At 41.4% G+C, this 21323-nt stretch overlaps 4 protein-coding genes across 4 annotated transcripts; 1 reads left to right on the top strand and 3 right to left on the bottom strand.

Moving 5' to 3' along the window:
- The first annotated feature begins 368 nt into the window (after window positions 1–368).
- LOC148913052 (uncharacterized) lies at window positions 369–1780 on the top strand. Its single transcript, XM_089026964.1, has 3 exons — window positions 369–829; window positions 948–1202; window positions 1588–1780. Exons 1-3 carry the CDS (start codon window positions 564–566, stop codon window positions 1745–1747), a joined length of 681 nt encoding a protein of 226 aa, XP_088883090.1. The 5' UTR covers window positions 369–563; the 3' UTR covers window positions 1748–1780.
- Window positions 1519–4442, bottom strand: LOC148913053 (uncharacterized). The gene is made up of 6 exons (XM_089026760.1): window positions 4220–4442; window positions 3213–3464; window positions 2971–3142; window positions 2681–2829; window positions 2229–2426; window positions 1519–2142 (listed from the first exon to the last, which is right to left on the bottom strand). The coding sequence occupies exons 1-6, from the start codon at window positions 4440–4442 to the stop codon at window positions 2015–2017; spliced, it is 1122 nt and encodes a 373-aa protein (XP_088882886.1). The 3' UTR covers window positions 1519–2014.
- Window positions 4443–9463: 5021 nt separating this feature from the next.
- On the bottom strand, window positions 9464–16597 carry LOC148913054 (uncharacterized). The gene is made up of 4 exons (XM_089026761.1): window positions 16485–16597; window positions 14906–16417; window positions 9620–14858; window positions 9464–9552 (listed from the first exon to the last, which is right to left on the bottom strand). Exons 2-3 carry the CDS (start codon window positions 16114–16116, stop codon window positions 9893–9895), a joined length of 6177 nt encoding a protein of 2058 aa, XP_088882887.1. The 5' UTR covers window positions 16117–16417; window positions 16485–16597; the 3' UTR covers window positions 9464–9552; window positions 9620–9892.
- Window positions 16598–16891: 294 nt separating this feature from the next.
- Window positions 16892–17876, bottom strand: LOC148913055 (uncharacterized). The gene is made up of 4 exons (XM_089026762.1): window positions 17595–17876; window positions 17337–17483; window positions 17109–17253; window positions 16892–17028 (listed from the first exon to the last, which is right to left on the bottom strand). Exons 1-4 carry the CDS (start codon window positions 17874–17876, stop codon window positions 16892–16894), a joined length of 711 nt encoding a protein of 236 aa, XP_088882888.1.
- Between the last annotated feature and the right edge of the window lie 3447 nt (window positions 17877–21323).

Below are 21323 nucleotides of genomic sequence, written 5' to 3' on the forward strand. Positions count from 1 at the left end.
CAATGTCTTTATACAATAACATCTCTCGACAACACAAATTTAAGCTCATTTGTATAACCTGATCATACTTGCTCGAACAGCTTAATAAACAGTTGAATATTTGGTAAAAATGTATATTTCATTCAATAATTAAATGAATTATCTGTAGAAAGATATAAAATTATTGAATGAAAGTCTTCATAGGTTTGCCAATGGGACCCCGCGATAGGAGGCGAACATGACAAAGCTGCATTTTTCTTGAACGAAAAACATACGATAGTTGGTTAAAAACAACCAAATTGTTAAAGTCCCTATGACGCTTATTTTTTGTCATTTTTTTAACAGTTGTGTTAAAAGTAGAAGGTCTTGGGAGACTATTCGTTTAATTTTTTTACTCTCAACGATATAATTTTTTGATTTTGAGCGCTTTTATTTTGACTCCATAAAAGTTTGGACGAGCTATTGGGGACCTGGTACCTAGTGACGTCACAGGAGTAAGTTGTTTGCGTCTTTTCACCATAACTACAGTATCCTGAAGCGTGTTCCAGGTTAATAAGTGAAAGTTTTGCCTTGTTTTCTGTAAAATGTCCTCCGAAAGCCACTCTTCAGACTCAAGCGAATATTCAGACGACTCGGAGTGGAATTATATCCCAGGAGTTTATAACATAGAATCGGAAAATCAGACGGCGGCTGCGGACATTTGCTTTGATGAAGAAGAATTTAGTGGCCCATATGCAGACGAGCCTCTAGCAGAACAAGACTGGCTTCTTGAATACAATAAGCGCCAAAAAGAAAAAGAAGAAAGGCTAAAATCCCTAGAAAGACGGTTTTCAGGAGTTGAAGCTAACTGGTAGGTTAACAAAGTTATAACTGGTCGCACAGTACTTTGTTTATGTCCGTAATGTGTCGTATTTTATCCACGATCCACGTGAGTTTTACTCCTAATAAAAGCTTTCATGTCTTCATAGGTGTTCTTGTGGTCATTGCTGCACTGACCTTTCACAAAATCCAAACGAATGTTATTGCTGCATGGATTTGGACAAGACTAGCGAAGCTCTTAGCTCGTTGTGGGTTCTGAATGAAGTTCGAGAGCCGCCGCCATGTATCACTCTACATCCAGGTTTCACAACCGTGTGCCTAGACAAATGGTCATTGAGAATGGCTGCCGCAAAATATCGGACTATTGATAAGAAGACATATAAGCAAACGGGATCGGAGAATTCGTAAGTGAGCGTTTCAAGTTACGAAATTCTAAATGAGTTTGGCAAATATTTATACCGCCTAATTCGCTAACTTGGTCCTATCACATGGTGGCAGCATGCAGCTGATATGCTGTATTCAGAACTTACCAACTGCTTAACACTCTATAAAAAATAGACCTTTCCAGTCTCATAAACAACAACAATAAATCCTCCCCCATCCTGCCTTCAGCACAAAAAAACACTATGTTGTCTATATATGACCCTCCCCATGTTCAGCCAGCCAAAATTTACATTTTCTCCTTTATACAGCTAACACTATTAATAGCCTGAGTCGAAATATGATGCATCTGTCCAATATTTAATTCTTTCTAATTTGTACTTTTAAAATTCCTGATTTTCTTTATAGCTTCTTAAGGAGTGTGGCCTACAGGGAATATATCTTTCTTGTCCATGGGCGAATTGGCAAAACTAGGTTGCCATTACCTGCATGTGCTTACCACAGAATCAGAAGTACCTTCAAAAGTGAAGATGACTTTATAGGATTTCAAGAAGATGATAATGAATAAATTATAGAGAATGGTTTTCATACACCCATGAAACAGTTACTAACGTCATACATATTTAATTAGTAGGCCCTAATCCCCCCCAGGGGGGATACTCTGCCTGGATTTGGGTAGGGGGAAAAAACCACTCTATCTGTCAATTTGAAACATGTAAGGATATCTTGTGGTGCCAAGATATACCTCAAAAATAGTACAAGAAATATTTCATTATTGAAATCAACCAGAAATGGTAATACACAACAGTAAATAATAATAACAACATCATTTTTTTCACTTCTGATTTTTTGGACACTCTACAACATTTTTATGTCCTTTCATTGGATTGTTGCAAAGCCGGCAGTGTGGTTGTTGCCGTTCTGTTCTTTGTTGTGCAGCTGCAGCAACTTGTAATTGAGGTACTATGAAAAAATAAAATCATATAAATACACATAAATACATATAAGTTTTTCTTTTTTTTACATTTTTTTGATAAAAAATAAAATACCTGCAGCTGTTGGGGGAACATCCTGGGCAACCATAGACTTTCTTTGAATTCTCTTCATTATGGCTTCATTTTTTGGCTGTTTCTCCAGCATCGTATTCATTGGCTGTGGTGCCATGGTCACCAATTCTTCAACTGCCAATGCCAGTGTTCTGTTTTGTTGTTCCACAAGAAATGTGTTGTAGATCTCTTCAACATAATCTTTTTTTTTAATGAATAGATTAATCAAAAAATATCAGATTAACAAATATCCATAATAATTTAAAGTTTTGGCAATAAAGGTATACAATATACTTAATTCATGACTTTCATGACTTTGATTGGAAAAAGAAACAATATCAATTTCAAAATTTTGATTTTAGATTTATTTGTTTGGTTTTGGTGATTTGTTATGATTAATTATTCTTTGACCTTCAAAAAAAAAAAAACAACAACAAAAACATTCACGCACATACCATAGTTTGGCTGGACTCTAACATTTTGGACAGTTGCCTCACCATTCTTAAATTTTGGATAGACTATCTTGACCTGGTCGGTGCCATCTTCTCTTTTTAATGTTTCTCGGTGAAGATTGTAGTTGAAGTGTGTGGTAGCTATAATATGTCTTGAAGGGTAAAGATACAAATGCAAAATGTGAATTTCTGTATAAAATATTATTTCAAAGAAAAAATTATTTTTTATTGGGGACATGTACCATCTCCAATAGTAAGTAAATAAAAAAAGATTAAAGAGGCCAATACCTTACCTACAAAACATTCCTGAATAAGAGTAGGCAATCATTTTGGGAGCGTAGTGGTTGAGCACAGAATGAAAACCTTCCAAGGAACTAGTTTGTTCTAAAGGTGATATCTTCTTGATGCCATTTACAAGAGATTTCTTTGTTAGCCCTGCTTTTAGTTTTTCGAACGCCACAGTATCTATGAAAAATAGTGGTAAATTTTTAGTGTATGATGTTTTGTTTTGATTTTCTGGATAATGTTAACAAACCTTCTTCAAGCCATTTTCTATCTTGAATGTTGTCATCATGAGCACACTTGTTGAATAATGGGATAGGTAAATCTTTGTGTCTGTTAGTTACATGGTAGAGAAATGACTTAAACTTTGCCCATATTACTTCACCATTTCCTGTCAAGGTTGTTGTGGCGCTCCAAAATAAATGGTTCTCGCAGGGCTTGATCCAATTCAATATTGCAGAGCAACCACTGATCTTTGATGTCTTTGTGAGAACTTTGCGAATTTCTAAAATAAAATGAATACATTTTAGTTTAGTTTCTTCAAATAGAAGGGGAATTTCTGTCAGAAATGTTTCATACTTTTTTTAAAGGTGCCAAAGATCAAAGTAATGGGTTATATTTGCTAAACGCTCCCTCATATGTTTGGCAATTGAAGTGTGTCTATCTGTGATAACAGTTCCAATTGCTAGTCCACAGCCTAAGAGGTAATTCATGCACTCTTGAAAGCCAAGGTATTCCATTGCTGGACTGCTTCCTGCCACATTTCTCTGTAAAAAAATAAAAAGGCAAAGTTTTAACAAATTCATTGGTAAATGAAGTGGAATTTAAATAGTGGCAATTTCTCCTTTCTCTTAAGCAGTACCACAAAAGATCCACAAGACATATTCATATTATTTCATTAGGTTGTAATTGGAAGCTTACTTGAATTAAAGAAAATGTTATAATTGAGGAAATTGTGCAGGCAAAAATAGAGTAGGCACAGTATTTTGCACTGTGTCCCATGCTATCATGCCTGCCATCTCCTGCAATAATGATATTTTCTCCTATTTCTTTCAATTTCTGGAACATTCTTTCTTGATACTTTTTCCAGAACAGGTACACGGCTGGAAACAATTTACTCTATGAAATAAAAACAATATTGTCTTAAATACATAACACAGACAGGAGAGGTGAGTAATAATAATTACAAAGAACAGAAAGAAAATAAAAGGGAGAGAGGGGCAAACAAAAATACATACAACAGGGTAGGTAATATCCTACCCTTTGATGTCTGAAGTATGTTCTCAGTGAAAGACAGGATAACCCCATATGTTTGAACATCTGCATAACCTTGGAAGCTGCACTTCCTGACAGCAAAATCCCAAAACATAGTAAAAAGTTTCCTGCAGCCATTCTTGTCCCTGGCAGTCTGAGGCTGACTTGACCAAATCTGTACTGGTTTAGGACATGCCTTGTTTTTGCAAATGGTTTGAACTTCGACCATCGTTCCCGTTTTTCTGGTCGACACAACAGGGTGGTCCGTTTTGCAGACATGGCAGATATCGAACAAAATCAGGAGCTTGGAAAGAAACACAATGTATTTAGGTTGTTCTCTCAGATTATCCGACCAAGTTCTACAAAAAAATGAAAGACATCTCTTCATTGATCTAACAGAAACATAGAAGGTTGATCAAAGATATTATTTTAGATGGAATACCTCTTGTCCACGTCTTCGAAGTTGTCCTCTTCCTCTGAGTCGGTCTCGTCCGTTCCAGTTTCAGGTTCATATTCTGTTGCTGAAGAGTCGTCGCCACTTCCGAAATCTGGTAGCAGCAGTAAGGGGAACTCGCGGAGCGCCGGCAGAGGCAAAATAGACCCCCGGCCCCCCCTGGACTTTTTCGGGTTTGACGAGGCCCTACAGGGGGTCTTGCGCGATCCGTCGTCAGCGCGAAAAGTCCCTTACTGCTGCTATGTTGGGTACCGCAAACGGAGGTTAAGATATTCCTTAGATATAGATGGACACCATCACGAGCATTCGTAACAAAACTGTGTGCCGACTGCGAACTCAGGTATTGGATCGCCTGGATGCTGACTTTGCCTTCACAACATTTAGTAGAGTGTACAGAATCCCATTGTTTCGGCAACCATTTTCGGCTACTTTTTTTTGTGTTCGCAACCGCGTTGTATGGATCGTCACTGCGTGTCCCAAAAGAGTGTATGCGTTTTCCGAAAGATGGGAGAGGACGATTCGTTCCCCGCCAGCGGCAAAGAATGTCGACAACGAAGTTAAATCTTTGTTAAGTATGTGTGGAAACTATTTCGAAAGGTGTCTCAGAATGTCGACAACGAAGTTAAATCGTTGTTAAGTATGTGTGGAAACTACCTAGCATTGCGTGTCCCAAAAGAGTATCAGAATGTCGACAATTAGGTTAAATCTTTGTTAAGGATGTAAATGGAGGCTAGGACTGCTTGTTGTGTCACTCTACTACCTTTTTTGTCCAAAAGATGTGCGTGCCCACTGCGCTGGCACCAGAAATGTCCGTGGTGCGAAATGCCTCTCCATGGTAGCAAGGGCCCCAAAACGAGTCCTCGTAGCAAGGGCGCGCGGGAAAATCCATAGTAGTAGCCAAAAACCTTCTGCTCCTAGATATAGACATGGACTCCCAAAAGAGTATTTCGGTTACATTGCAAGAAATGGGCATACGTGCAAAGAGCAGAGTGTTGGCGCATTTGCTGCTGGACAATGCATGCGACGGGAACTTGCTGCCGGACATATCCAAATGCGACTACCTACGCAACAACGAAGGTACTACCAGTTTGCAGCCGCTGGAAGGATTGCCGCCATTCGTAGACGACATATTCGTATATGGTTTCGTTGCGGAAGAGAATTTGTATGGCAAGAAGCTGCTCTGCAGAAATGCAAAGACAATAGTTGCGCAGATATCTACGGCAGCAACAGTGGCATTTGGTGGGTTTCTGCCCACGAGTATCGTACATACCTGCAAGCAGGGAAAGATCGTAGAAAACATCGCAAAGATAGAAGAGCGCTCCAATGCCAAAGGCAAATGGTATGGAATACACAACACAGATCCTGCTGGATACTTCGTGGCCAAAGTAGACACTTCGGAGCTGCAAATAGAAGATGTCGGGGAAAACGTACGCAAATTCTCCATGGCTTTGTATGGGCAAGGATATGGCATCTACTCCGTGGACTACACACAGGATTTCTCCGGTACTTTGGACAGAGCTGCATTGGTGCGCAGACTGCGGCAAATGGGCTACAAAGAACAAGGAGAAGTTGGTTGGCGCGAAGGTACCATTTTGGACAATACGCATGCCGTCGGGAACCATGTTTGTACTTGGATGGAAGACGGAAAGAGAACCAAAATATACAACAAGATAGTGTCGAACTTCGAGGCCGGAGAAGTGCAAAACCCAGTAGGAGCAAAGTTGGCAGAGTACGTGGATTGTCCCAACGACCATTTGCGTAGGACTTTCCTACGCCCAGACGTGCAAAAAAGAGGATGCACTAGGGTAGAAATATCCATCTACGGCAAAGATTTCTCCAAATCCCACACCAATGCCATCGCGGAAACACTAGAACCTTTGCAGGACATATTCGTAGTACAGCCGCCAAAGAATATGTGGTTAGCACTTGCGGAACATTTGGACAGGTGCTTGTGTATTTGCTGCGAGGAGACGAAAGAAATATTCCTAGCTTGGTACTGTAATTTGGAAACCAGACGCATAGCCGGAGTGCGAGTTCGTGGCAACGACAAATGGGAACAATGTGTACTTTGGACCATAGCAGAGTTTGGCCTGCGCAAATGCCCCATATTTCGCATGGATGTGCTTGGTATGGAACCTGTGGAAATAGCTCTGCTGCGCTGCTACACAAAAAACTCGCCTACGGTATTGGCGGAGTCCAAATTCCCCACCCGAGTGCATACAAATGCCCCTGCCATTGCCACAATGCTGCCTCCGACGGAACACATAGAGTGGATATGGCGTACGAAGAAGGCGCAAAGAATAGGAGTAGAAAAGAGTCTCTTCGGAATACTGGAAGTACCTACGGACCGCAGGATATCCTTTCTGTCCAAAAGAAAGCGGCAGCAGCGCTTGGAAGACATACGAGACGATTTGGAAGGCGACGAGTGGGTAGAAGCCACGCAAAGATACCACGCAGAGCTGTCGGAACAAAAGCAGAACATCCTGCGGCAAAAAGAAGAAGACAGGCGAAAGATAGAAGAAGAGTTGGAAAAGTACGAAAAGCTGTTGGATAGGATTTCCAAAAGAACAGACAATCTGCGTAGATTGTTCTTTGGAAAAGAAAGCTCGTTTGGTCCAGAGACGCCCAGAGCCAAAGTGCATAGGATGGACCAAATACCCGCAGGAGACTACAAAATACTAGGATATGCGATCCCCAGAGACTTGGGGTCGGCAAGGGGGCACCGAGTAGTATTGCGGAGGAATAGAGAAACGTCTGTGGCATGGGCCACGGAAGCCCTATTGGAGGCATTTGCAGCTGGAAAGTTCGAAGCAAATGGCAACATACGCACTGCCATACCAGGAGAAGAAATATTGCTAGAGTGGAAAAATGGCATAGCAACTGTCTTCGTACCGGAATGACCAGGCTTGGACACATACCACGAGTTGGCCAGAAAAATAGACCACAAAATGCCGCAGAATCCAGGAAAGCTACTGAAAGTCGTAGCGCCACCAAACAAAGAATGCGTGCAGGCGCTGCGCATGCAGCCGGGCGAATACCAATGCCGGCGCTACGCCAAAACCACCTACAGGGAAAAAGAAAGGACAATCCTGTTTCTGTCCGAAAAATGCTCGGAGTGCGTATTGGAGGGCTGCACCGCGGAACATGCAACCACTCCGGTATGGGGACACTTTCTGGAGGAGCAGAAAATAGACTGGACGTCTCCACCACCGCTATACTGCAAGATTGGTAGAGAAAAGACCACCAAGGCAAAGAAGAAAGACAGACTGGCGCACGTCTCTACTCCGGAATCCTAGCCCTGCAAAGGGCGTTCGTCTCTACTCCATCTCCGGAATCCTAGAATTTCTCTGCGGCTCCGCTGGATGTCTGTAGTAGACAACTTTGGGTGGTTGCATGCGCGCCCAAACAATGGCAGCTATGCCTGCGACTGCAAATAGTACATTGCCGGCTATTTGCCAGTCTATTTTCGTGGATACTTCCTCTACTTCGTTCTCTATTTCTTCCACGTCTATTTTCTCGAACGAATTAATCTTCTTCCTGCTCCATTTTGGCTAGCAATTCCTCCTTTGCGTCTCGGAGTTCTTCTCTAGCTTTTTGGAGATCGTCCAAGACTATAGCAAAGGAATCCTGCACTTCTAGGAAATGTTTCTGCAGGTCTGTAGTAGGTTGTTTTTCGGGTATTGCTACCTCCAGACCATTCTCTCGCTCTATCCTGCGTATCTTGGGAATACCCACACCATACTTTTTGGCTACCTTTTGCAGCCCTACTCCATTTCGTCGATCTTCCAACAATCCTGCGATCTCCTCTTCGGATAGTATCTTTGGCGTGGCCATATATATTTACAACCACATGTTTTTTGTGTCTAGACACCTATGGATCCATGGACAAACACTATGGATCCATATGGTAGATACCTGTTTGTCCACAGATATAGCATGTATTTGTACATAGCTACAGGTATAGCTGCATACATGCTGGGAAAACAGCGGACAATACAAATACTTTTGGAAATCTTGGAAGGTCTCTACCGAGCGCAAAAGACAATACGAGGAATTCGCCTACCGGGCTACGTAGCGACTTTGGCACAACTACCACGGCGGGGGACACGCATACACTCTTTTGGGGACACGATTGCACATCTTTTGGACAACAAAAAAGGCACTGACAATCCATACACTCTTCCATAGGTTGGATCTTTGTTCAGCCACCACGGAAACTATTCCAAAGAGTGTCTTAGAATGTCGCCAACGAAGTTAAATCTTTGTTAAGTATGCCTGGAAACTATTCCAAAGAGTGTCTTAGAATGTCGACAACGAAGTTAAATCTTTGTTCAGACACTTTTGAAATAGTTTCCACACATCCTTAACAAAGATTTAACTTCGTTGTCGACATTCTAAGACACTCTTTGGAATAGCACATACACATCTTTTGGGACACGCATACACATCTTTTGGACAAAAAAGGTAGTCGAGGCGCGGACAAACGATACACTCTTCTAGTCGACACTTTCGAAATAGTTTCCACACATACTTAACAAAGATTTAACTTCGTTGTCGACATTCTGAGACACCTTTTGAAATAGTTTCCACACATACTTAAACAACGATTTAACTTCGTTGTCGACATTCTGAGACACCTTTTGAAATAGTTTCCACACATACTTAACAAAGATTTAACTTCGTTGTCGACATTCTAAGACACTCTTTGGAATAGCACATACACATTGTAGCGGACATCTTCTTTCGTTCAGTGGGGACATCTAATTCAGTAATGGGTACACAACGCAAAACGCTCGTCGATTATATCAGCGTTTTAATTCTCGATAATCTTGATGTTCTTCAGTTATTTCATTCACAATAGACAGATTTATAATTACGAGGTTCACTAGAAATAAAAAGTTACAAATTAAAAGCCTATATCTTACGGAAAATCAAATATAATCTTGACATACCATATGGTGTACGTATTACGATCGTCTTGCTGCCTGTCCCGGCTTACATCCCATAATTTCAACTTATGAATATTAATAACCTACGCTAATTAGGAAATCAAATAGTTGTCGTCTACATTACTGGCCCCAAATGAGGCATTTCTTATGGATCATTTCTTAAATCATTGTCCTGACGACAATAACAAATTAATTTGGTTTCATAGCACAATTATCAATTAACTCAACAATGTTCTTGTGTAATTCGCTAACAGTGCTTCCTTGATTCTTGAGGCTTTAATCAACTCCTTCCAGCAAGCACAATTTGTGAATGGGACGGACCAACTCTGTCTTAGACGTCTTGACTCTTGCGGAGCGTACAAGTCCCTCCCTTGCCTTGTAAACTTCTAGTACACATGCCAGAGGCCACTGGCCCCGTTTAACGGTCTCGTCCACCACCAAAACAACATCACCTTTCGCTAGGTTCCTTTGTGGGGAGATCCATTTCTGCCTCAATTGTAAAGTTGGTAGGTACTCTTTGAGCCAACGGCGCCAGAACAGATTGGCTAGATATTGACACTGTCTCCATCGACGTCTGCCATAGTTATCAGAAGCCGTGAATACACCTAGAGGCATACTCGCTCCTGGACGCAGTAACAGGATATGGTTAGGCGTTAAAGGGGAGTCGTCCTTGGGATCATCACTGCAAGTTGTCAACGGCCTACTGTTAAGAATGGCCTCCACTTGCGTCATTAAAGTCAACAGGACTTCGTCTGTAGTAACTTGCTCCCTCAACAGGGCCCTTAAAATGGACCTTACAGATCTTATGATTCTCTCCCATATTCCACCCATGCTGCTGGCTCCTGGGGGATTAAACTTCCAGACGATTTCTCTCTGTTTTAGGAAACTCTCGATCTTCTGAACATTCCATTCTTGTAAAGATTTGCGTAGCTCTCTCTCACCACCCTTATAGTTAGTACCATTGTCGCTTCTGATTTCGATGGGTCTTCCTCTGCGATTCATGAACCGCTGCAACGCATTGATGAAGGAATCTGCTTCCAAGCTATGAGCAACCTCTAGATGTACGGCTCGTGATGTTAAACAAGTGAAAATGCATCCGTACCGTTTCTCTGTGCTCCGACCTCTTTTCACTAAGAATGGACCAAAGAAGTCTGTTCCAACAAATGAAAATGGTGGTTCGTCAGGGGTGAGCCTGTCAACTGGCAAGTTTGCCATCTGTTGGGATATAGGCGGGGCCTTACGTCTTCGGCAGTCAAAGCATGTCGTCAGCACACGTCTAATTAGGGATCTTGCGCTTACTATCCAATATCGCTGTCTTACAAGGGCCAGTAGGTGTTCTCTTCCAGCGTGGCCGTACAGTTGGTGATAATGTCTAATAACAAGCTCGCAGACAGGGTGGTTCTTCGGTAGAATTGGTGGATGTTTGGCTGCATCAGAAATTGGGGCGTTCTCTAAGCGGCCTCCAACTAATAAAACTCCTCCTTTAAGCACGGGGGCTAGCTTGAAAATGCAACTTGCCTTTGGTAGGGGTTTCTCTCTTGTGGAAACTTTGACTTTCGACTTCTCAATCTGTTTGCTCAAGATATTCACTTCCCTTGTGAAGCCTTGGCCTTGTACATCCTTGATAATCGCAACTTCTGCTTCTCGAATCTCTTTCACAGTTATTCTTCCTCTTGTAGCAGGCTTAACTTCAATATCATGCTTTGAACTTCTTAACTTGTTTACGAAGTAGTTTCTGAATCTCAGCATCCAGGCAATGGCCACCTTTAAGCGATACCAATCAGAGTAATGCTCGTACATTCGTTGCAGGAAGTTCTTTGAGTCCCTTTGCTGTGCCATATAGACCTGTCTCTCTCTCTTCACTTCAGGGTCGTCACTTGGTACCTCAGATATCTTGAGAACTGGTGCTGGCCACGAATCTTGGCCTTTCCATAAAAACTCAGGGCCGCACAACCATCGCCTTCCTTCGTCTCCTGTAATTTTCTCCGCGGTCAAACCTCTGGACGCTTCATCCGCAGGATTGTCTTTGGTATTCACATATCTCCACTGCTTGGGGGTAGAAAATTCGTGAATGATAGCAATCCGATGTGCCACGAAGATGTTGAATCGTCTTGAGAAGTTGTTGATGTATTGAAGCACTGTTGTAGAGTCAGTCCAGAACGTCGACTCAGTCAGCGGCAGATCTAGCTCGGCTGTTAACATCTTATCAATTTTGACTGCTACAACGGCCGCCGATAGTTCTAAGCGAGGAATGGTCACTGGTTTTACAGGAGCGAGCCTTGACTTCCCGTTCAGGAACGAACAATGTACTTCCCCATTAATGTCAACCATCCGCAGGTACGATACGGTGCCATAAGCTGACTGGGAAGCATCTGCGAAATGGTGCAATTCATAGGTGACGATGTCTCCAAGGTCAGGTGACTTCAAGCATCTCGGTAGCTTCATATTTGACAGTCTTGGTAGGTCTTCTAGCCATCTCTTCCACTCAACGAGGTTATGTTCAGGGATTGGGTCATCCCATTTTAGTTGCTGTCTACAAAGTTCTTGCAAGATTAGCTTGGCTAACAGGACGAATGGAGCAGCGATACCCAATGGATCATAGCCAGAACTCGTTATGGATAACATCCCACGTCTTGTAAGAGACCTTTCCTTTACCTGTGTCTTAAATCCGATGCAATCTTTCTCGACATTCCATTCAACTCCTAAGGCTCTTTCCGTCGGAAATCGTTCAAAGTCTAGTTCCTTTACAGCCTTAGCTCTTTCAGATTCAGGTATCGACTTGAGGACTTCTTTACTATTGCTCATCCACTTTGTGAGACGAAATCCTCCTCGTCGTAGCAGTTCAGTCACTTCAGATGCAGTTCGTATAGCGCCTTCAACAGTACTTGTCGACTTCAGCATATCATCCACATAGAAGTTCCTATGCACGATGTTCACAATCTCATCATTAAATTCGGTTTGATTGTCGTCAGCTGTTTTTCTGAGTGCAAAATTCGCACAACTTGGCGAAGACGTTGCACCGAAAATGTGGACTAGCATTTGAAAATTTGCTGGCTGTTGACTAAGATCTCCATCAGGCCACCAAAGGAATCTAAGCATGTCACAGTCCTTGGGCTCAACCTTGACTTGCAAAAACATAGCTTCGATATCTGCTGCTAGTGCTATGGGCTCTTCGCGAAATCTAGTAAGGACGCCTACGAGATTGTTCGTTTGATCAGGTCCTTGCAATAGTTGGTCATTTAATGACATGCCTTTCCATTTGGCGGCGCAGTCGAATACCACGCGTAGCTTCTTGGGGGTAATCACAGCATGGTGGGGTAGGTACCACACTCTCTTCTGGTCAAAATTCTCGTTGGGAAGGCGACGGGCATAGCCCTTAGTCAGATGGTCATCTATAACTTCTTTGTATTTCTCATAAAGTCCAGGATCGTTCAGGAATCTTTGTTTTAATGTTGCAAGTCTAAACTCAGCCATCGGTCGATTGTTCAATGTACAATAACTGCTGTTTCTCCACGGCAGGGCCATTTGGTAGTGACCCTCAGATAAAACCGTGCTTTCCTGCATGATAGACAACGCTCTTTTATCTTCTGCTGACATGCATTCTTCGGAACTTAGTACTGCATCTCCGAAATCGGTCCTCCAGAATCTTTCAACTTGAGCCTTAAGCTCATCACCATGGGAAGATATGTAGTGTGCGTTCAAGCTTTGTTGATGCGCAGACTCAGTCATCGGTCCTACGATGGTCCATCCAAGGAGTGTCTTGACCGCATACGGTTCCTTCCGTTGTCCTCGTTTCTCTTCTAACGCCCAAAAGGCTTCAGGCGTATCATTGCCGATGAGTAAAGTAACTTCATCAGTGTCTATTTCAGGTATTTGTATTTCTGCTAGATGTGGCCACCTACGAATGTCTTCATCTCTGGGTGCACCTTCTGTAGTGATGTGCAATTTTTTGACTGTCCATACGGTCGGTATCTCGACGACATTGTCTGAGTCAAGAGCTGTAACTTCCAAACTCGCGGTTAATCCCTTTCGCTGAACGTTTGCCTTTTCGATAGTTGTCAACGAGAATGTTCGTTCGGCGCCTTCGATTCCCAGCTGTTCTATTAGGCGTTTCTCGCACAATGTCGTGTCGGATCCTTGGTCCAAAAGAGCGTAGGTGACAACAGATCTCTGACCTTTCTTTCCACGAACCTTTACGGGCACGATTGGAAGACATACTCTTTTCTCCTTGGCAAGAACATCGACGCTGTTTACGCTATCAGCCTTGACGACATTATAATTTTTAGCACTGTTCGTATTGTTACTTGAATCCTGGCTCGGCTGTTGATTAAGGTTAGAGCTGTTCGGTGGATGCAGCAACGTGTGGTGTTTTCCCTCACAGGAATCCACTTCACACTGTTTTTTCTGATAGCAATTCTTTGCTCTATGTCCTCGCTTAAGGCAGTTGTCACATAACCCTTTGTCTCGAACAAACTTCATTCTTTCACCTTGCGTCTTCTTCTTAAATTCATCGCAGCTTGTGAGAAGATGTGCTTGGGCACAAAGACCACACTTTACCTGGTCGTTTAAAGTATATGCGGCCCTCGAAGCTAATTGTGAATCCTTTGTTGTTGCCGTCACTTTCGGCGTTTCTGCTTGGTGTGTCGCTAGGGTGGTAGCTCTTGGCGGCCTTGGCGTGTTCTGAAACGGTTTACTTCGGGGTCGCATTCTGTCCCTGGACGTGTCCTTTGAGTCCATAATCTGTCCGAAAACAGGATCATTTGCGGCCTTTGCTCTCTCAGACAAAAATTCGGACATATGGTCTATGCTGGGTTTTCCTCCTCCGCTTCGTATCACTCTAGCCTTCTCGAGCCACCTAGCCTTTAGGTGGACAGGGAAACGTTCTGCTATTTTCTTCAAGTTGTCAGCATTGTTCAAGTCGTCATAATATCCAACGGCACGTAGAGTTAATTCACAGTCCTTTAACTTATCGGCGAAAACTTGCAGGCCTTGTCTATCAGACGCCCTCAGCGGGGGTCCCTCAGTTACAAGATCAATGTAGGCCGTGGCTATGACATAAGGTTCGCCGAATCTTTCAAGCAATAACGTTCGTGCTGTGAGGTAGCCGTCGGTAGAGTCCAATACTACACAGTTCTTGATCACTTCTTTCGCCTTGCCCGTACAATATTGCAGTAAATAATTCAATCGTTCTCCGTTATCCTCAGTCTTTGCTTCAATGTTCTGTTCGTAGTTGCGAATAAACCTCCAGTAGTGTAATGGGTTTCCATCAAAGGTTAATAGCTCTGGAGCTCTGGTTTAGGAAGCATTAAAGCGTTGGTCATGGCGCTGGTGATCCTTTCTTGCTGCTTTATCAGTTGACTGAGGACCTTCTCATGGACTGCTGGCTTAGGTGGTTCATCGTTATTGGCAGTGTCGCTTAGACGGTTATCATAATCAGCGACGTAGAACTCGGGTGTGTTCAGGTCCAGCCATGCCTGTGGTGTCGGTGCATGTGCAGCATGAACAAACTTCGGTTTGGGCTTCCTGTGTACTACATCAGGCCATTCTGTCGTCGTAAACGGGTTACTTGAGCTTCCCCTTGTCGGTGTTGCTAACGAACTGCCAGGCGTCTGGGCCATCGGGGCTGCGAATGGGTTAGTGGAGATCGGTGTTATCGGAGTTGCAAACGGGTTCACAGGGAGGCGCTGTCTAAAGTCTGCAACTCTAGTCGATTCCTTTGGGGCACTTCTTGGTGTGGAGCCAAAGGGGTTTGAACCAGGTAACACGTCGTCGTCGTCGTCGTAAAAATTGTATAGCTCAACTCGTTCGGCCCTTTCATAGATTTTTAGTTCAGTGTTTCTTTGTTCCATTTCGTGTTGAGCTTTTAGTAATGTGTGTCGACGTTTTATTTTATTGACTTGAATTGCCTCCTCTAACCGCAATTTCATCGTCATCTCTTCAATTCTTTCTTGCAATTCTTGCTCTTCCTTCAACTGTCTAATCTTAAGCTCGGCAACAGCTTGATCTGCCCTCGCTTTCAACTTTAACTTCGTTGCTGTACTTGATTGGGAACTTTCGTTAGAGCCTGCTTGGCTACTAGAATCGCAGGGTTCGACAAGAGGCAGATCAAAGTCAATGAACGGTCTTTTGTTCCGGTGGGTCCACGCATCAATTTCTCCCTCAATGTCTTTTTTAGCTTCTAGCTCTCTACTGTAAATGCCTTCAGCTTCTTCAATATCCAACTGTTCCTTCAAGCATTCTAAGTGCTGTTGACAACACCGTTCGAAGTTATCAAATGTGTTCAATATTTTCTGCCTTATCCTCAGAACGGTATCAATATCATTGAAATTCTCTGATTTCATCACTTCTTTTATATTTCGATAATTCTTTGTCAATTGGCCAATATATCCCGATCTTGAGCGTCTTAGAGCTTCAGCTCTCTCTTCTCTCACTCCGTCACAACTTTCACGATCAGCGGGCTTCTTGCGTCTTGCCGGCGGGCTTCCTGTGTCATCATCCATCGCTGCACATGGAAATTCGAGGAATTCACAAGCCGTACGATTCTTGTAAACACTCTTCGGAGATGAAATAAACGCTGGATAACTGCAGAATCAAGCTTAATAAATGTCCATCAGTCGGTGAATGACATATGTGAACAATAATGTAGCGGACATCTTCTTTCGTTCAGTGGGGACATCTAATTCAGTAATGGGTACACAACGCAAAACGCTCGTCGATTATATCAGCGTTTTAATTCTCGATAATCTTGATGTTCTTCAGTTATTTCATTCACAATAGACAGATTTATAATTACGAGGTTCACTAGAAATAAAAAGTTACAAATTAAAAGCCTATATCTTACGGAAAATCAAATATAATCTTGACATACCATATGGTGTACGTATTACGATCGTCTTGCTGCCTGTCCCGGCTTACATCCCATAATTTCAACTTATGAATATTAATAACCTACGCTAATTAGGAAATCAAATAGTTGTCGTCTACACACATCTTTTGGAACACGCATACACTCTTTTTGGGACACGCAGTGACGATCCATACAACGCGGTTACGAACACAAAAAAAGGTAGCCGAAAATGGTTGCCGAAACAATGGGATTCTGTACACTCTACTAACATTCGTGCATCGTATATTTATAAGATATTTTTTACCTCCGTTTGCGGTACCCAACATAGCAGCAGTAAGGACTTGTCGCGCGGGTATTTCCCGCTGCCGGCGCGTTCGGAATAACGCGGGTAAAACCCGTGAATATACGACATCGATCGCGAGTCCCCCTTACTGCTGCTCTGGTTTTTCTGGTTCCTCATCTTCTATATACATCTCCTCTTGATCATCACTCCTCTGTACATGTACTAACTCTTCGCTCTGGAAATTTTCATGTTCTTTCAATTTTGTGGAAATACTCTCCATGTCTAGAAAGAACAACGGAAGCAATGTTTTTTACTTTCCCGCAAGTTGTTTTATATCGTAACGCCAAAAATAATTATTTTACCCTCTTCCATTTTCCGAATCAAAGATAAATATCTTTCTTGCTTTGTCTTCAGGTCAACAATCTTGTTTCTTAATTTCCGGTTCTCGTTTGCAAGCCTTTTACATTCAAGGCACGAGTCTGGAGTTTGTGTGGACACATGATGAATCTAGATGGTAAAGGACAAAACATTTTGTAAGGGAATATTTCCACATAACTTTTAAAGTGCAGTAAATATTTTGGATAAATTACCTGAACACAGATTTGTTCTAATGATTCATCAGGCACCACATTCTCAGCATCCTGAACCGGAATCGTACTACCGCAAATCGAGTCGTCACCGTCTCCGGTCGATGAACAACTTGGTTCGCTTGCAGTTTTCATAACTTCTCTAACAATCTAAAGATGTAGGAAAAAGAAGAAGCATTATTGGAGACAACAAAATATCAATTACCAGAAGGTAGCGCGAATAAGTTGAACCATACCTAAAATATTATGATTGTTACATACCTTGCGTGTTTCACGTAGATCTGAAGACGGCCGTGACGCGCTTGAAGAATCTTTTGCCGGCTGATGAATTGATGGCACTGGAACTACCCCTACTTCGTCTGAAATTAGCCTTGGAACAAACGAAATAGTAGAAGGTATATCCAGTGGTCTCCTGACAAAGTCTTCTGGACGAAAATGCTCGGAACATACACGAGAATTCGTGGTCGGACTCCACTTTCGCACGTTTGGTCCTGACAAACCGAAGCCACTGTCGCCGTCTTTTCCTTGCTTCAGGAGCTTCATTGTCCTCGAAGGGGATTTTATGCAGTGAAATCTGCCTCTCTGGATCAGGAGTGTTCGAACATCCTCCCACTACACACCGATACGGCATATTTATAACAAGAGAATAAAACAGAACTCCCCAACTACGAGCAATTAATTATACACCATATGTAATTTTATGGCAACTTTACTGGATTCATATTGTGTCTTACTCCGGTGACGTCACAGCACAGGCTCCCATAGGCTTCCTTTTGCTCGGTCAATTTAACACAGGAAGCCCAAAATTTAATTTTTTGCCACTTTTAAAGCTCTTAAAAAGATACTTTTACAATTCATACTCGAGAATTTTATAAACGAATAGTCTCCCAAGACCTTCTACTTTTAATACAACGGTTAAAAAAATGACAAAAAATAAGCGTCATAGGGACTTTAAAGATTTACAAAGCTAAATAAAAGACGAATATTTGTTGTCGTAATATGCTCTCCGTGTTATATTTCCTCCAGCATTAAAATAAATTAAACTTATCTATAGAAATATTAAAAGTTTTGAGAGGAAAGTCTTTGATTTGTCGATTCGTCGAGAAAAATGCTTGTCAAAAAAAAATATATATATATACGATTGTTTGCTAAAAAACACACACCTGAATTCTTGAAGAACACTTCTTGATCCATCTTTGACTACATGGAAGTCGTTTTTATTTGCTGTTGGTCTATAATTTGTCCTAAAGCTATTTTTTCTGTGCTTTCGAGAGCCGCACTTGCGAGTAGTTTTGCTTTGACATCAAACGGGATTCCTGTGTTGTATACACGGACGAACGTACGTACGTACGGACGGACGGAAGTGACGTCAGCCAAGCCATGAAAAATCAACTCGATGGTTTCCCTATTTTTCTTAAGTATGGTGCTCCGCTCGCGCGGGAGCTCCGCTATAAAATTTCTGACAAACTCAAGTTTTTTCTCTTTGCAGGTGATACTAATCCACTCTATGCTCACAAAATAATCAAGTCAGTCGAAGATACAGTTAATTTAGAATTACCCAAATTAAGTGATTGGCTTACGGTAAACAAATTGATCCTGAATATTAAAAAAATCCAGCTTTGTTATTTTTCGGCCCCGTCAAAAGAAAATAAATACAGTTGTTAATATCAAAATATTGGATAATTCCCTCAATAAATGTGTCCCTCTTGATTGCAAAGATTATGTTAAATATTTAGGCTTAATAATTGATAGTAAACTATCTTGGAAAAATCATATCGATAATATCAGTTCTCAAATCAGTAAAACTGTAGGACTTGTTGCCAAATTGAGGCATTTCGTTGCACAGAATACTCTATTAACTTCATATTGGTCTCTAATTCATCCATACCTTTCCTATGGAATCAGTGCTTGGGGGCAAGCCTCCAAATCACATCTTACTAAATTATTAACTCTACAAAAACGAACTTTAAGGTTTATTTATTTTGCTGGAAGAAGATAAAGTGCCATTCCTTTATTACTTTAAGGCCAATATACCCCCACTAAATATTATGTTTTTTGAATCTTTAGCAAATTTAATGTATGATGTCACTAATAATAACGCTCCCGTAAACATATGCAAACTATTTACCTTCATAAGTGATGTTCACTCATATAACACTAGATTGTCAGCCTCTAAAAAATTGTATACTCTACCCTCTCGAATTAACATTGTTACGTTTAGTGTTTATATTTTTAGGCTATTAGTGTCTCAAGCGTTTATTTGCATTAATACCTAACCTATCCTTTCTTGTTCGTATTTCGTTTCCGGTGTAATATGATCCTTTAGCGTCCCCTGTCTTCACGTGTTTTTCTAGTAGTCTTAAGTCTTAACATTGTTCTGTATTCTGTGGAGTTTTTACGCCCGAAAGATGTAAGTTTTTACCTCAGAATTTTATTATGTTTGTACTTTATCCTGCCCAAGTGATTCCTATTCCTCATCTCATTATTGTAATCGTTTATTGTAGTTTTCACCGTGTATTGTCTAATAAAAACATTTCAAGACCATGCACTGGTTGAACACTAGCGTTTTCTTGCTGTGGAGTGCGACAGCCTTGGAACCGCGACAAACATCCAAAAAATTCTCTTTCTAGAATGGGCGTAAGATCGTGGAATAAAATTCATCTTTGCTTAACAAATGTGTCGAAGAGGGTGTTTCAAAAAGAGAACAGGAGATTGCTTTTTTTATTTATTGAGTCTAAAGGATAGTATGTTGACATCTCTGAGCTAATTGATGATTTCCCTCAAATGATCACACAAACGAGTTAATTTTCTTATTAATTTAACATGATACTCACTTTCATTATTTCAATATTTTTTTCTTTTTATTATTATCAATACATATTCAAATGTTAGCCCATAAGTTTGTAGTATACTATTTGTTCGTACTGATTTATATTCATAATTATTATTACACCTGTAAAATTTTGTCTAGTATAGTTGTTGTATTTGTATTGTATTGAAATTGTAAATAATTTACCATTCAACCTGCCTATGTTTTTACCATTTGCAGGTTGTTGGGTTTTTGTAATTTATTTATTGTAATTAATAAAAATAAAGCAGGCCCGTGTAATAATATATACCTGTCACGCAACAGTAGGTTCTATTATGTAACAAATGTAATATGACTCTCTCTCTCTACGCATGTGGTATCACGTTAAGCACCAGAATAAGTATACCGAATTATTCGTCATTAAAGCAAGCAATCATAAGCAAAGCCTCCACTAAATACCATGACATGGTGTCGGAAGTAAAGCACTAAACACACAAGACACTGGAAGGTCAGTAATATTAAGAAATAAGCGTTTTTTTTGGCAAGAAACACATCAAGCATGGCGACAGGGTTCATGACCCCTGTTATGAACTGGCAAGCTGGAGCCGATATCACCGACGAATTTGCTAGATTTAAACAATATTGCCACTTAAAATTCACCGGTCTGTTCTCAAAGAAATCAGATGTAGAAAAATCCTCATATATATTACTTTGGATAGGCCGTCAAGGCGTAGATATATACAACAGTTTCACGTGGGCCGACGACGATGACAAAACAAAGCCCGACCTTATTTGGTCCAAATTCGAAAAGCATCTTGCACCTAAAACTAACTTTAGATTAGAAAGATATCAACTTCAACATCTAAAACAAAATACCGATGAGAGCATTGATGATTTCATGACTAGGTGCAGGAATCATGCAAATAAATGCAAGTTTAGATATCAACAGGAGTTAGAAGAACGCCTGATTGAACAATTGATTATAGGCACTAAGCACGTTAAAGCTCAAGAGCGCATACTAGAGCACGGAAACGACTTAACGCTTGACAAAGCAATCGAATACGCCAGAACATACGAAGCAACGATGGCGCATATAGCACAGCTATCCAACAAACCGCTTGACAACCAAAGCGTGCACACAATAGGAAAATCCGGAACCGGAAACATGAGAAAATGTGGAA

The sequence above is a fragment of the Actinia tenebrosa genome, unplaced genomic scaffold (assembly GCF_029948245.1).
Source record: "Actinia tenebrosa isolate PJP-AT-01 unplaced genomic scaffold, QUT_ActTen_1.0 PGA_scaffold10__47_contigs__length_13832649, whole genome shotgun sequence".
NCBI classification, from domain to species: domain Eukaryota; kingdom Metazoa; phylum Cnidaria; class Anthozoa; order Actiniaria; family Actiniidae; genus Actinia; species Actinia tenebrosa.